This window comes from Drosophila teissieri, chromosome X, assembly GCF_016746235.2.
Source record: "Drosophila teissieri strain GT53w chromosome X, Prin_Dtei_1.1, whole genome shotgun sequence".
Lineage (NCBI taxonomy): Eukaryota > Metazoa > Arthropoda > Insecta > Diptera > Drosophilidae > Drosophila > Drosophila teissieri.
The window spans coordinates 23,711,941-23,724,644 of record NC_053034.1 but is presented as its reverse complement, the minus strand read 5'-3'; the positions used below and the strand labels follow the sequence as shown (position 1 = coordinate 23,724,644).

At 40.2% G+C, this 12,704-nt stretch overlaps 1 protein-coding gene across 1 annotated transcript; it reads right to left on the bottom strand.

Moving 5' to 3' along the window:
• Positions 1-11,896: 11,896 nt before the first annotated feature.
• Positions 11,897-12,363, bottom strand: LOC122624538. Its single transcript, XM_043804146.1, has 2 exons — positions 12,308-12,363; positions 11,897-12,247 (listed from the first exon to the last, which is right to left on the bottom strand). The coding sequence occupies exons 1-2, from the start codon at positions 12,311-12,313 to the stop codon at positions 11,897-11,899; spliced, it is 357 nt and encodes a 118-aa protein (XP_043660081.1). The 5' UTR covers positions 12,314-12,363.
• Between the last annotated feature and the right edge of the window lie 341 nt (positions 12,364-12,704).

Genomic DNA, 12,704 nt, shown 5'->3' with positions numbered 1-12,704 from the left:
AAAGTATCCGCCCGACAAGCTTGAATCTTCCTTGTGGTAATACCTTACCCCAAGTTAGATTTTGGTAGGGGGGAATTGTAAGGTAGCTTGTCGTTGATCTCGGCCTAAAAGTAGGCACTTAATTAGGTCGTTCTTAAGGTCGGGAAAAATGTTAACTAGGCTGTCAGGTAGAACATTTCTCCAACTGCAATTTTTGGAGTTCAGACTCGGGGTCCCGACCCGAAGCGGTAGCCACTGGGCATTAATTGAGTTTAAACCAGCGAGCGAGAAAGTGCGTCCGTGCTATCCGAAAATAAAAGTGATCTCTCAAAAATACAAAAAAAAAGAGAAATTCAACGATTCGATAATTCAACCAATTCAACCAAAACCCAGTGAATCGGAAAATCTATATTTCGATTAACTTTAGTGCCAACCCCTAGAGGGTAAGTTTTGTGCGTGTGTTGTGGTTCAGAATTTTTTGTTAAGGGCATAAAATTACAGGTGGCACCTAGAAAAATATTTAATTTCAAGAAAATAACCATTGAGGCAGTGAGACCAGTGATGGAAGCATAAATTGCCGACCAGGAGGTCTATTTCTGGATTGCATCAGACAGCAGCGCCACCGTTAAGCGAAAAAACATGATTTAATTGAATTCACTATATTAACATTATCTACATATATACCCTTATTTGTATATGGATCGGGGACTCGTCTGTAACAAATAAGGAAGAAAAAATGGATGTGGATTGGGCACGCTCTCAGAAGAAACCCGAGTAGCATTGTGAGGATGGCACTAGATTGGAAACCCCAAGGAAGCAGGCGAGTAGGAAGGCCAAGAGCAACCTGGAGAAGAACCGCTCACCAAGAACTAGCCCAAATAAACACTACATGGGAAAGTGCAAAACAGACAGCTCAAAATAGAGTTAGATGGAAAGCTCTCGTAGAAGCCCTAAGTTCCCGAGTGGAATAGAAGGAATTAAAAAAAAAAAAAATATATACCCATTTTACCTTACACCGCTTCACACCTGACCGACTGCTTGTTAAGCAGATCGGCAACCAGTCAAGCAGATCAGCATAAGTTATTCCGATAGAAAAAATTAAATTCCACCTTATGTTAGGAAATTAATTTAAGATATGTTGTAAGAGAAATAGAATTCATTTAGGGCAATTCCTTTCTTTTCTTTCCTTCTCCCTTTATCCCATATTCCTTCCTCTTCCCACATAAGCGAAAGCCCGCCTAAACTGGCGTGAGCACAAGAATGAGGTAAAAAGAGAAGAAAGAGTACCGCAGTAGGAGAGCGGCTCAAAAGAGCAGATCAAAAAGAAACAGCTCTCTTAGGATTACAAGGCGGTGTAAGCTGATTTCTCTTTCACAGGCAACCACTTGAAGCGCTTCATCGTGGGAAATGCAGAGTGAGTACTATAAATGTTTTATTTAAATGAGAAAGCAGCTGCCGGAAGAAAAATCAAATAATTAGCTACTGCGGCGCTACTTGTTTCCAAGTTCACTGTTTACCAATAAGAAAATTAAAAAAAAAAAGAAATTTTAAAATGGAAATGAAAATTGCTCTTGTCTAAATTTTACCCTTGCCCCAATCTTCGCTTTTTCTAAAATCTTAAAAGAATAAAAAAACAAAAAATTTAAAAATTAAAATGCACATCCCTATATAACCTACTTCCCCTATTCTTAATGCCCTGCCGAGCATAAATATTCCTTTTTTTTTAAGCAAACAAAAACTTTACAATTTTACATACATATCTGTTGCGATAACGCCACAGTCCAAAAAGTCTTTTAAAAATTAAAATCTAGATGTTTAAAATTTGTATGTTAGGGTAATCATTTAGGATATGTTGTCTAAACCTGTTCAGTTTCAGTCATTGTCAGTTTTTAAGTTTATTCTATGTTAAAAATTAAATTTTATAATGTTTAAATCCGAGTAAATCTCTCTAGGGGTGCCATGCGTCGACGGAAGGTGTATGTCGTGTAAAATATAGCATACTTGTAGGGATCACCGGTTAAGTCAAATGGTTAGTGGTGGTCAGGGTAGGGTGGGCGTCGACAGCTTAACAGCTGCTGTCGTACGAGTGTGCTATGTCCTTGTTTGTCCTTAGTCCTGTCGTCCGATAGTCCTTTAGTTTTTTTGTGGAGATCAATTCCAAAGCACGCGAAATAAATAAGAGTGTGATACGAGACGAGCATGTAGTCGCGATGTCAAATATTCCCCCCCTTTACTCTATCGAGAATTGGTAGCCGGAACCAGCGCGTGCTTGATCGCCCAACTGCAATTTACCATCTGCTCGGGGAAGTTATACTCGTAGTTCGCTACAATTAGACTTGTAAATTTCTATCGATTTGCCAAAAAACTTTTTGGCACGCCCACTCTAACGCCCTCAAACCGAAAAAAAACTGTCAGTGTTGAAGACTCGCCTTCGCACTTCCACTAGCTGAGTAACGGGTATCAGATAGTCGGGGAACTCGACTATAGCGTTCTCTCTTGTTTTATAGTCGAATGAATCAACTTCTTCTTTATTCAAAAACAGAAACCCTGATTGGGGTAAGGTCTGACTCATAGCCACCCCATATAAATTATTGGCATCAATATAACTTAAAAAATTGGCCGCTTTTTTTCGATCGAAGTTTTTTAAGTATTTATTATTTGCTATAGAAATGCGCTCAGTGCATTGAGTCAACCCTCCCCGAATTGCTCTTTTTAAAAAATTATACATATCACCATCACTTATTAGTTCTAAATGTACATTAGCATCCCATGATATTGATGGCGCAGTAACATAATTAATGGGATCTAACTTATACATTTTTTTGCAAATTTTCCTAAAATTTTCAAACACATCTGCTAAAATTAAAACATTGCTTTCTAAATGTAGTTTTAAATAGTCTTTTATAGTTCTACAGTTAAATGTCTCCCATACTTTCTGTGCGAAATTAAAGTCATCTATATTACAATTTTCTTCACTAAGAGAATTATAAAAACTATCAATGCTTGGAAGTTGGGTATCATTAAACTTTTCAAAACTATCTAAGTAGTCATAGGGAAAAACCCCCTCCTCCTCATTTGCTTAAATTTTTCTCCCTGAAATTTCGTACTTAGAATTTTAAAATCTTTATCCTCCATATAGCTTGATAGTTTATCTAACTTGAATTTAAAAATCTGACTGAATCTATGTATCTTATTTTGTATCTGCTTGTAGCATTGATTTTGATAGTTTGCGTAAGTGCTATATAGAGCTCTTTATTGCAAGGTATGGGACTTAAGTCCCCCTCTAATTCAGTAATAAAGTAATGGATATCATATTTAGATAAATTATGGAACACTACAGGAAAGAAAGGGTCACTTAATCTAAACTTAGGCTTACAATTTCTATGGATAGGACCTACGTATTCTCCAGAACATTGGTCGAAGAATTTGTCCAGGTCGCTCACATTTCTTTCTTTCTTACAGGCGCAACAATTTCCCTTTTGAAGCTGTTCATCAAATGAGTCATACCTCGGTTTCTTGGAGTTAACCCAATATTTGTAATGCAGGCTTAAAGTTTTTTCTTTAAGAGTTTTACAAAATGTTTGTATACAATCAACGCCTATAAAATTATAAAATTTAAATATGTTAATTAAATATAATTTTATAAAAATGTTGTTCTATTAACCTTCGTAGGTCCACAGTTCGTTAAGATTAGGATAATCTTTATGGGCAACATAAAAAGATACGGCATATGCCGTATGCTTTTGTACTTGCGTGGTTGACGAGGAAGCAGAAGAATTCAAGCATGTTTTGTAATTTTCAAGAACAGCCTCAATGTCTGCATAAATTACCACTGGAGGAGATAATTTTTTGTGATATCCTTTAAACGATGTTGTCGTATTAGGATCAGGATAAAATGAGGACAATTTTCCGTATTCCAGTTTGTTGTGAGTAGTGCTTTTCACGTGATAACACTGAAGACAGTTCTCACAAAAATATCCTCCCGATTTTCCTTTAGAAAATTGTGAAGAGCATATTGTATAAAGATTTGTTATATACGCATAATGCATAATGTTTTGGGTAATATTATCGATTCCCAATATATTAATGTGGTTCCGTTTTCTTTCTTTTGTTTTAATCGTGGGACCAACAATTTTTTCACCTGCTTCATCAATTTCATAAATATTTATACTAAAGTTGACATTGTTTTTCTCAAAATGTCGAACTCCTATTTTTATACCCGTTACTCGTAGAGTAAAAGGGTATACTAGATTCGTTGAAAAGTATGTAACAGGCAGAAGGAAGCGTTTCCGACCATATAAAGTATATATATTCTTGATCAGGATCAATAGCCGAGTCGATCTGGCCATGTCCGTCTGTCCGTCCGTCCGTCTGTCCGTCTGTCTGTCCGTATGAACGTCGAGATCTCAGGAACTACAAAAGGTAGAATGTTGAGATTAAGCATACTGACTCCAGAGACATAGACGCAGCGCAAGTTTGTCGATTCACGCCCACTCTAACGCCCACAAACCGCCAAAAACTGCCACGCCCACACTTTTGAAAAAGGTTTTGATATTTTTTCATTTTTGTATTAGTCTTGTAAATTTCTATCGATTTGCCAAATAACTTTTTGCCACGCCCACTCTAGCGCCCACAAACCGCCAAAAACTGTCAGTGCTCAAGACTCCTTCGCACTTTCACTAGATGAGTAACGGGTATCAGATAGTCGGGAAACTCGACTATAGCGTTCTCTCTTGTTTCGATTGGAAATTTAATTCCCGAAAAATCTAAAGTCATTCCGCCATACACAATAGTTTCATCATTAATATTAATGTTATAGCTTTGAGGCTTTGTCATCCTTTCTCTCGAATATTTCCTTTGCTGGGGGGTTGTAAAAGTCCTATTTTCATGGTTTTGATTAGCTATAAATGCTAGTATACACCACTTGAAACAAAATACGTCGGCATTCTGCACGTTTATTAGCGCATTTCGGGCTCTTATTTTTTGAGGAGCTTTAATGTATCCGCTGGCAGGAATGTTTTCCAGTTTTATTATAGTAGTTTCAAAATAGTGTAAATTTTTAATAGCCCAGCCTGAGTCTTTTTCTTGAAATTCGCTGCTTAATGTAAGTAAGCAATCTATGGCCGAATTTAGCTCATCAATAATATCTTCATTTATGTATACAGATTTGTAGGCGGTTTTAAAGTGCTTCATTGTTTCCACTGTAACTCCTTCATCTGTTTGCTTTATATATGTACCATATACACTTAGGTTAAATTTAATGGTTCTGTAGTCTATCATACAATGCTTTATAACTTCAACTATATCTTTTTGACACTGCTGATAAAACTCTTTTAAATCAATCATATTATTAAATGGACTATCAATTCGATATGATTTTACTGGAAATGTCGTCTCTGATGTAAGCAATTGTTCTTAACTTCTCTGGCCGACGCATTTTTATGTATATCGGTCAAAATATGTTGACGTTCTCTGGATGCCGAGTACTTTTCACCGCAAGGAGGACATAAGAGTTCCCTTCTTAAGTCAATTTGTTTTCTTTTTGGGGGGTTAGATATTTCCTTATCCTCTTCCATCCTCAATCGTTTTATAGACTTAGCTGATGTCATAGGGTGGTCTTCTTCATCCAGTTTTCCCCTACCCATTAAAATGCTAAATGCATTTCGGGGTCCTTCACAGCGTTGGTAGTGATCATCAATTCACAATTTTTTACTAGATTAGAGCATAAGTCACATCTAATGTTAGAGTTTAACATTAAAGCCTCGTAGGCTTTACTGGGTTCTGAGCACTTCGCGTAATGAGAGTCAAACTCACTAATTTCGATGCATTGGTTGCACAAATCACAAGCCACTGATGATTCCATTTTGAATTTTTTATAAATATATTTTATTTATATATTTTAATTCGTTATTAAAATTTTTCACAGTAAATGGTTTGAGTCCACACAAACAATTAAAACGGTTAGACGTGATATCCCGAGCAAGTTCGACCGAAATTATATTATAAGAATGCAGTGCTGAGGTATTATAAGAACTGATCCTGAGCAATTTAAGGAGATCCATTTTTATAAACGAGGATTAGAGAGTTTGACATCTACAGGGGGTGTCTACTCTTAGAATCCACCTGATTGGTTCTCGATTTAAGGAGCCTTCACAGACTGCAGACTGCAATGGGGAAGTCAGAAAAGGAGGGCGAGCTATGGGTTTGGATGCAGGTAAATAGCCGCTTGACTTTCTCGATAATATGTTCCAAATGTAAAGTTATCTATATAACTTTATATTTCAGAATCGTGAAAAGCATTGGAAAGGGCTTGAAAAATCCATTCCAATGACACCCAATTTGCATTTTTTAGAGAGGGATCCCCATAGCATATACCGAATCGGGGGTTTTGGCCTGTTTTCGGGTAGTAGTGGGAATATACGGGAGCGAGCGTCTTCACAGCAGTCTCCCCGTTTGGCGCTGAAGAACACAAATGTAAAGTTATCTCTCAGACCTATTTAAAATTATAAGCAACTCTTCTAGACATAAATATCTACTCGACGAAGTAAAATCAATACGTAAAATAATACTTAACCCTAAAAGTGATCTCTATAGCTCATTTTACTGAAACCTATTAAGTGTTCTAATAAGAATGATCCAATAAGAATTGCATTTATCCAACTAATTGCGTCTTGACTAATCATAGGTTCGTGTCTCCGCTATTTCCAGGTAGGTGTCTACACTAGAGGGCTGTATAACACCAATCTCTTTGTTTGCATTTAGAGTACTAATTCGTTTTAGTATGTATTCAGAATACATACCATTCAGTTGTCGCGATCTCTTTGCGTTCACTTCGTATGCGTTCGGAGTTTTGGGCACCCGAGCGAAACGAAGTCAATGAATGCGAGCGAAAACTAAATGAAGCCAATGAATTTTCAATAGAAATTCAGAGTACTCTGAATACTTACTGTTGTCATTGTGTAAAATGAGTTCGGACAGCGCGGAGGTAAGTCTAAGTTTTCTGTGTTTGTGTATTATTCTGTGCGTGTGCGTCTTATTTAATAATATTGTAGCATTTGTCTAATACGAATATATAAATTGTGTTGTCAAATTTAAATATTTAAAAAAGAATAGTAAAAAAAAATAATAAAATCGTTTATATAGCTAACGTCAGGCGACGCATCGTTTATCGAGGAGTCGGCGACTGTAATAAAACAGAAATTGGAGAACGGTGTATATTCGTTAAAGGGGAAAAGAGGTCGTAGCAAAGTCTGGAATTATTTTTTACAAGTAAATGATGAAGATGGAAAACAGATAAAAGATTTTGTGGCCTGCAAGATCTGTAAAAGTGTTTATAAATTTTCCGGCAGCACCTCGAATTTAGTTAAACATACATAAGTGCTATATTATAAGCTGTCGAAATAACCATGTCCTAACCAATGTTAATTCTGAAACAAAAAAGGAAGCCACCGCAATTGCTACGAAATGGATAATAAGGAATTGTCGGCCATTTAAAATGATTGGCGATACTGGCCTCAAAGAATTTGCCACGTTCTTGATCGGCGTGGGAGCAACGTACGGTACTAACGTAGATGTCGACAATCTGTTGCCCCATTCGACAACAATTTCAAGGAACGTGTCATCGTTATATGAAGAGCGCTTTGGTCCAGTTAAAGCTGAAATTGGAAAGTTCAAGCGGTTTGGCTATGCAGTCAACAGTGACGTATGGACAGACAATCATTTAAGATTGTCGTATCTGTCCTGTACCATTCATTATATAAAAGAGGACGTTTTGGTAAACCGACTTTTAGCAGTAAAGTGTATGAAAGGAGAATCCTGCACAGGTAATTGAATTTAACTATAAATTGAATGACAAAATGATTAATGCTAGTTATTTAAATTTTTTTTAGGTGTACCAAGGTTCGTACCAATCTCATGGATATTTTACAAAATTTTGGGTGCAGCCTTGATGAAGTCCAGCCTGTGATTGTTACGGATAGAGGTTCTAACATGATTGCGGCTTTCCAAAAATACGATCATATTCACTGCGTCAATCATTTATTGCACAACATTGTAGAGGCAACGGTAAAACAAATTACAGAATTCTCTAAACTGGTTGATAATTGCAGTAAATTAGTCAAGTTTATAAAGAAGTCAGGCTCAAATTTTTTTTTTAAATAAGACGTTGAAGAGCTTGTGCCCAACTCGATTGAACACAATTTTCTTTCTATTGAAATCTATAGAGGGAAATTGGATTGAGATTTCGAACACTTTAAAAAAAAAAACCAAATTGAAGTCGGCAACGCGCGCCGACTTCACTTCGTTCATTTGCAAACGCGCCGAATTCACTTCGTTTCAACACGAATGTCTCATTTGCCGGTTTGAATGGTGTTATGCAGCCCTCTAGTCTACACTACCCGCCGCTCCCGTATATTCCCAATACTACCCGAAAACATCCCAAAACCGCCGATTCAGTATATGCAATATCTAAAAATAAAAGCAAATTGGGTGTAATTTTCACGATTCTGAAATTAAAAATACGACTTTTCATAAAAACTCGCAAAATTACAATTGCACTTCTTCGCGCACAAGCAATCTTGGAAGGGGGTGTACCTGCGCGCACAAGCAGTCATAAGGATGATCGCAAGGGTGGGGGTGAGATTTCTGATCAAGGCTAGGCACCTTACTGTGTCCTTAATTTTCTGGGAAGGTAACTGGTGGTTGAGAAATATTTAGAAATATCATACAAACTGGTTATAGGGTCGTGTATACGTTTATATAAAAAAATCATATAATCCCGTTAAAAAACCGTCGTTCCCGTATATTTCAGCTACTTTCATATTTGAACAGCTAAAGAGAGGTCTTTAATCATTATTCGCATACAAGGGACCTCGAGGATAACTGGCGTGCTCTCGCTCTGAACAGAACTTTTCGTTTCTCTTCGTTTTGGTTTTCGGTTGACTGCTCTCAGTTTCGTGGTTCTTGTTATGCTCACTCAACAACAACTCAAAAGAGCGATCCAACTGAGCTCGCTCATTGAGTGTCAGCAGAAGAGCGAAAAAACGAAAGACTCACCGTAAACGGTTATTTGTCTTCAGCAGGGCTGCCAATTTAGCTTTTTTCCCGTCAAATATGGGGGTTTTTAATGCCGACTGCGGGTGAGGGAATTCTGGATTGTATTCTGGATATTGGTCCGATCGGATTGTTATTTGGAGGATATGTTCATATTGCTATAAGCTTTGTGTATGCTGAAGCAGAATATTCTGGGTTCAAAAATAAAAACATATTTTTGGTTTTCAAATTTTTCAGCTTTTTTATTTGCTGTTGCTTAGCAACAATTTTAACATATTTTTTAGAGAGTCTAGGGCTTCCGTAGCTAGCGCTCTTTAAGCTTATATTAAGTTTAGAATTTACTTTTAAATTTATTTTCTTAAAATGAAATACAAAAATATTTTTTAGATGTAAACATTAAATGTATTACTTATTCTTTATTACTTATTCAGTATTAAGCTTTACAACAATTAGAGAATTAATATTTTCTGCTTTAAAAGAGCTTCGTCGCTCGCTTAAAATACAATGCAGTGCTAAAAAAGCCCTCTCAACAGACATCTGAATCGCCGGAGTAAAGTGTGCGAGCGCATTCAGGTGTGGCAACTTCAGCTTAATATCGTTAAAATACTGCAAAATGTTCGCATTTAGTGGCAAGGTCATGCATAAGGTCGACATTTTCTATGTCAGCATAGATTTGGACCAGTTTTTTAGATGCAGGCTTTTCTTCTTTTTAGTTTAGTTGAGTTTAGTTTCGGAGATTGTCTGTACGCCATCCAAATAAGCGGAAAACAGAGACTCTTCTTTTTCAGCACATTCATCAGTCGGATGTGAGCTCCTTCTTCTGATCTTGGATATCAACCTCGCATGATGGCGCACTTTGTGTTGGGGAATGCACCTTAAATAAAAACTAAATTAGAACATATTCTTTGCAATTTTAGTTTAGAACAATTGTGAGTTTTTTACATGGACAATATACATTGTTAAAACATTTAAAAGCAATTAACTACAATAAAACAGGACCTTAACTTCAAATACACATAGCCTTATCTTTTTTAGCTTAAATAAACGATGTGCTTTTTTTTTGTTTTTAGATTTACCTCTGCTAAGCATTTTTGCTGGTCATTCAAGGGGGTCGTCTACCCTCGCGCTAAAATTTTGGGTCTCTTATTCAAGGATGGATAAAAAAAACTACACATGATATTTGAATAAAATTTTTTTATTTGATTAATTAATGCTTAAACTTAAAGAAAGTAAAAAAAACGGATGAAATTGTCGGGAAATTTTCCATTTGCGCGTCGTGAAATGCACCACTGCCGGTGCAACGAGGTCAAACGGTCGTAATGATATTTCAGCTTCAGAACCGTGAAACAAAAAAAAAATTTTTTAACTTAATTTTAGGAACGTTGACTATGGCATGACACAAATTTTTTCAAAATTGGAAAATTTCACAAAATGGCAGCGATTTGAAGAAAAAGATTCACTTTTTGACCATGTTTTCCAATCAAACAAATTTAAAAAAAAAGCTTGTGTCATGCCATAGCCAGATGTTTTGTGAATAAGTGACGCTTTACAGATATATTCTATAGTTTCGTTAGCTGGATGTTATACTCAAGAGAAGTGCGCACGCAAAAATTTTCTCCGGCTGGGCTCGTCGAATATGGGGTGTGGTGGTCTTGCTACTTCTCTTGGATTTGCCTTTAATCATTATGAAGTTAAAATTTTGCGTGAAGGGACAAGCCAAAAAATAGGGGCACGGGACATTGAGAAGAAAAGGAAAATGTTGCACTATATCATCACGAACACCTACTTATCTCAGATGGAATTGAGATACTTTTCGCCCTCCCTACCATGGCCGTTCTATTACCATATTTATATTCTCCGATTGAACGGCCCCTTCGATGTTCAGGGTTCTCAAGGGGTTAAAAGTATATAAATTTATGGAGACGCGATGCCGTCGGAGGATCTGGAGGAGTTGCGCGAGTTCGCGGACGCGCGGAACGCCACGCTGCGACGGTTTGAGCGGATAGTGGTGGAACGGAAGGCAGCCGCCGCCAAGGCCGCGTGGCAGAAACGCCTGTCAGAGTGCAGAAGGAGGAGGAGGCGCTGTGGGTACCACACCCACCGTCGTCGTGGCCACAGTCGCCATCGCGGCAGCCACCGTTTCCACCGACGCAGCCACCACCAGCACCAACGCAGCATCGACAGGAACAGCCGCCGACGCCGGAGCCGCAACACCGAGAGCTGCCGCAGCCACCGACGCCGATGCCGCAGCCGCAACCACAGCCGCCGTTGCCGCCACCGGCACTACCACCACCACGCACGCCGACACCGCCGCCACCCCAGGATGAGGAGGGGCCCCGGTGCGAGCGGCAACAGTCCTGGGAAGTGGACCAGGCGCACGTCGCGCAGACGCTGCGCACAATCAGCATGGGCGGCCGCCGGTGGCACCAGCAGACGGTGACGTGGACATGGCCCGCACCAGCGGAGGACACGCCGGAGGCCCGCGTGTGGGAAGAGGTGGGCGCGGTCGCTTGGAGGCCGGTCGAGCAGCGGGCGCGCGAGTTCGCGTCCGGACGGAGGACGAAGGCCCGGCGGAGAACCCGGAGAAGGTTCCGTGGGTTTGGCCCGCACCACCACCACCGAAACTCGCGCGGCAAGAATCATGCCCCGAGGCGAGACAGCCGCCGCAGCGACCCTGCCTCCGCAGGCAGGAGTCGTTATGAGTGAAGCCGTGGCGAGAGGTCGAGCGCTCGGAGTGGCCTCCCAAGGTGGTCGAGGAGGCCGAGGCCCAGGCGGGCAGACGGCATAAGGACCGCTGGGACAAGCTCTTTATACTGGACGGCCAGCGTTTCCGTTTGAAAAGGCGTCGCGGCGGCGAGGTAAGGGTCTATGTGCCCCAATAAACGAAGAAAAAACAAAAGCGAAAAACGAGTTGTTGGGACAGGGGAGGGCAAGGGCACACATGCTCACATAAAGCAAAAAGGAGGTGCGAAGTCATCCGCAGCAGCAAACAGGCACGCGGGCCAGCAAACGGACGCGGGGCCTGGCACGTCGACGCGAGGCTGCCGCAGGCGCGGAGACCAGGAAGAAGGCCTCCAGGGCGCTTGAGGGCCAGGGGCAGCCGCCCGGAGCATGCAGGGGCGGTCATCATGGATCCCTGCAGAAGGGCCTCCAGGGTGCCTGTGTCCAGGGCCAGCAACCCCGGAGCAACAAGGGGCATCACATCGTGTTCGAGGAGCTAAAAACAAAGAGAGGATGAGTAAAGATGGCGACTTTTACGCAAAATTCCGCAACTTACCTCCATTGAGCTGCAACTCCGAAATCCACGTGCTTGGAGAAAATCGGGATGGGGGCGCTACGATAATAGCGGTCGATCGATAGTGAGATCGATAGGGAACAACAACAATACTGGATTTTATATTGATTTTCAACACGCTGTCACACTATTGACAGCAATCGGCACGACATCGGAATATCGGAACTGGAAGTGTCAACGCCGGTCGCCAATATCGATAGCTCGATCGCGCAATCAGCGATGGGACAACATTGATAAAAGGAGGAAGTGGCAACGCCGGTCGCCAACATCGATAACTCGATCGTGGTGAGTATCGGTGGAGTTGCCAGAGATGGGAAGCGATGAGAAGGCGGGAAATTTGAATGCGGAGCTGGTGACCAGAAGCAGACGGCAACAGGTA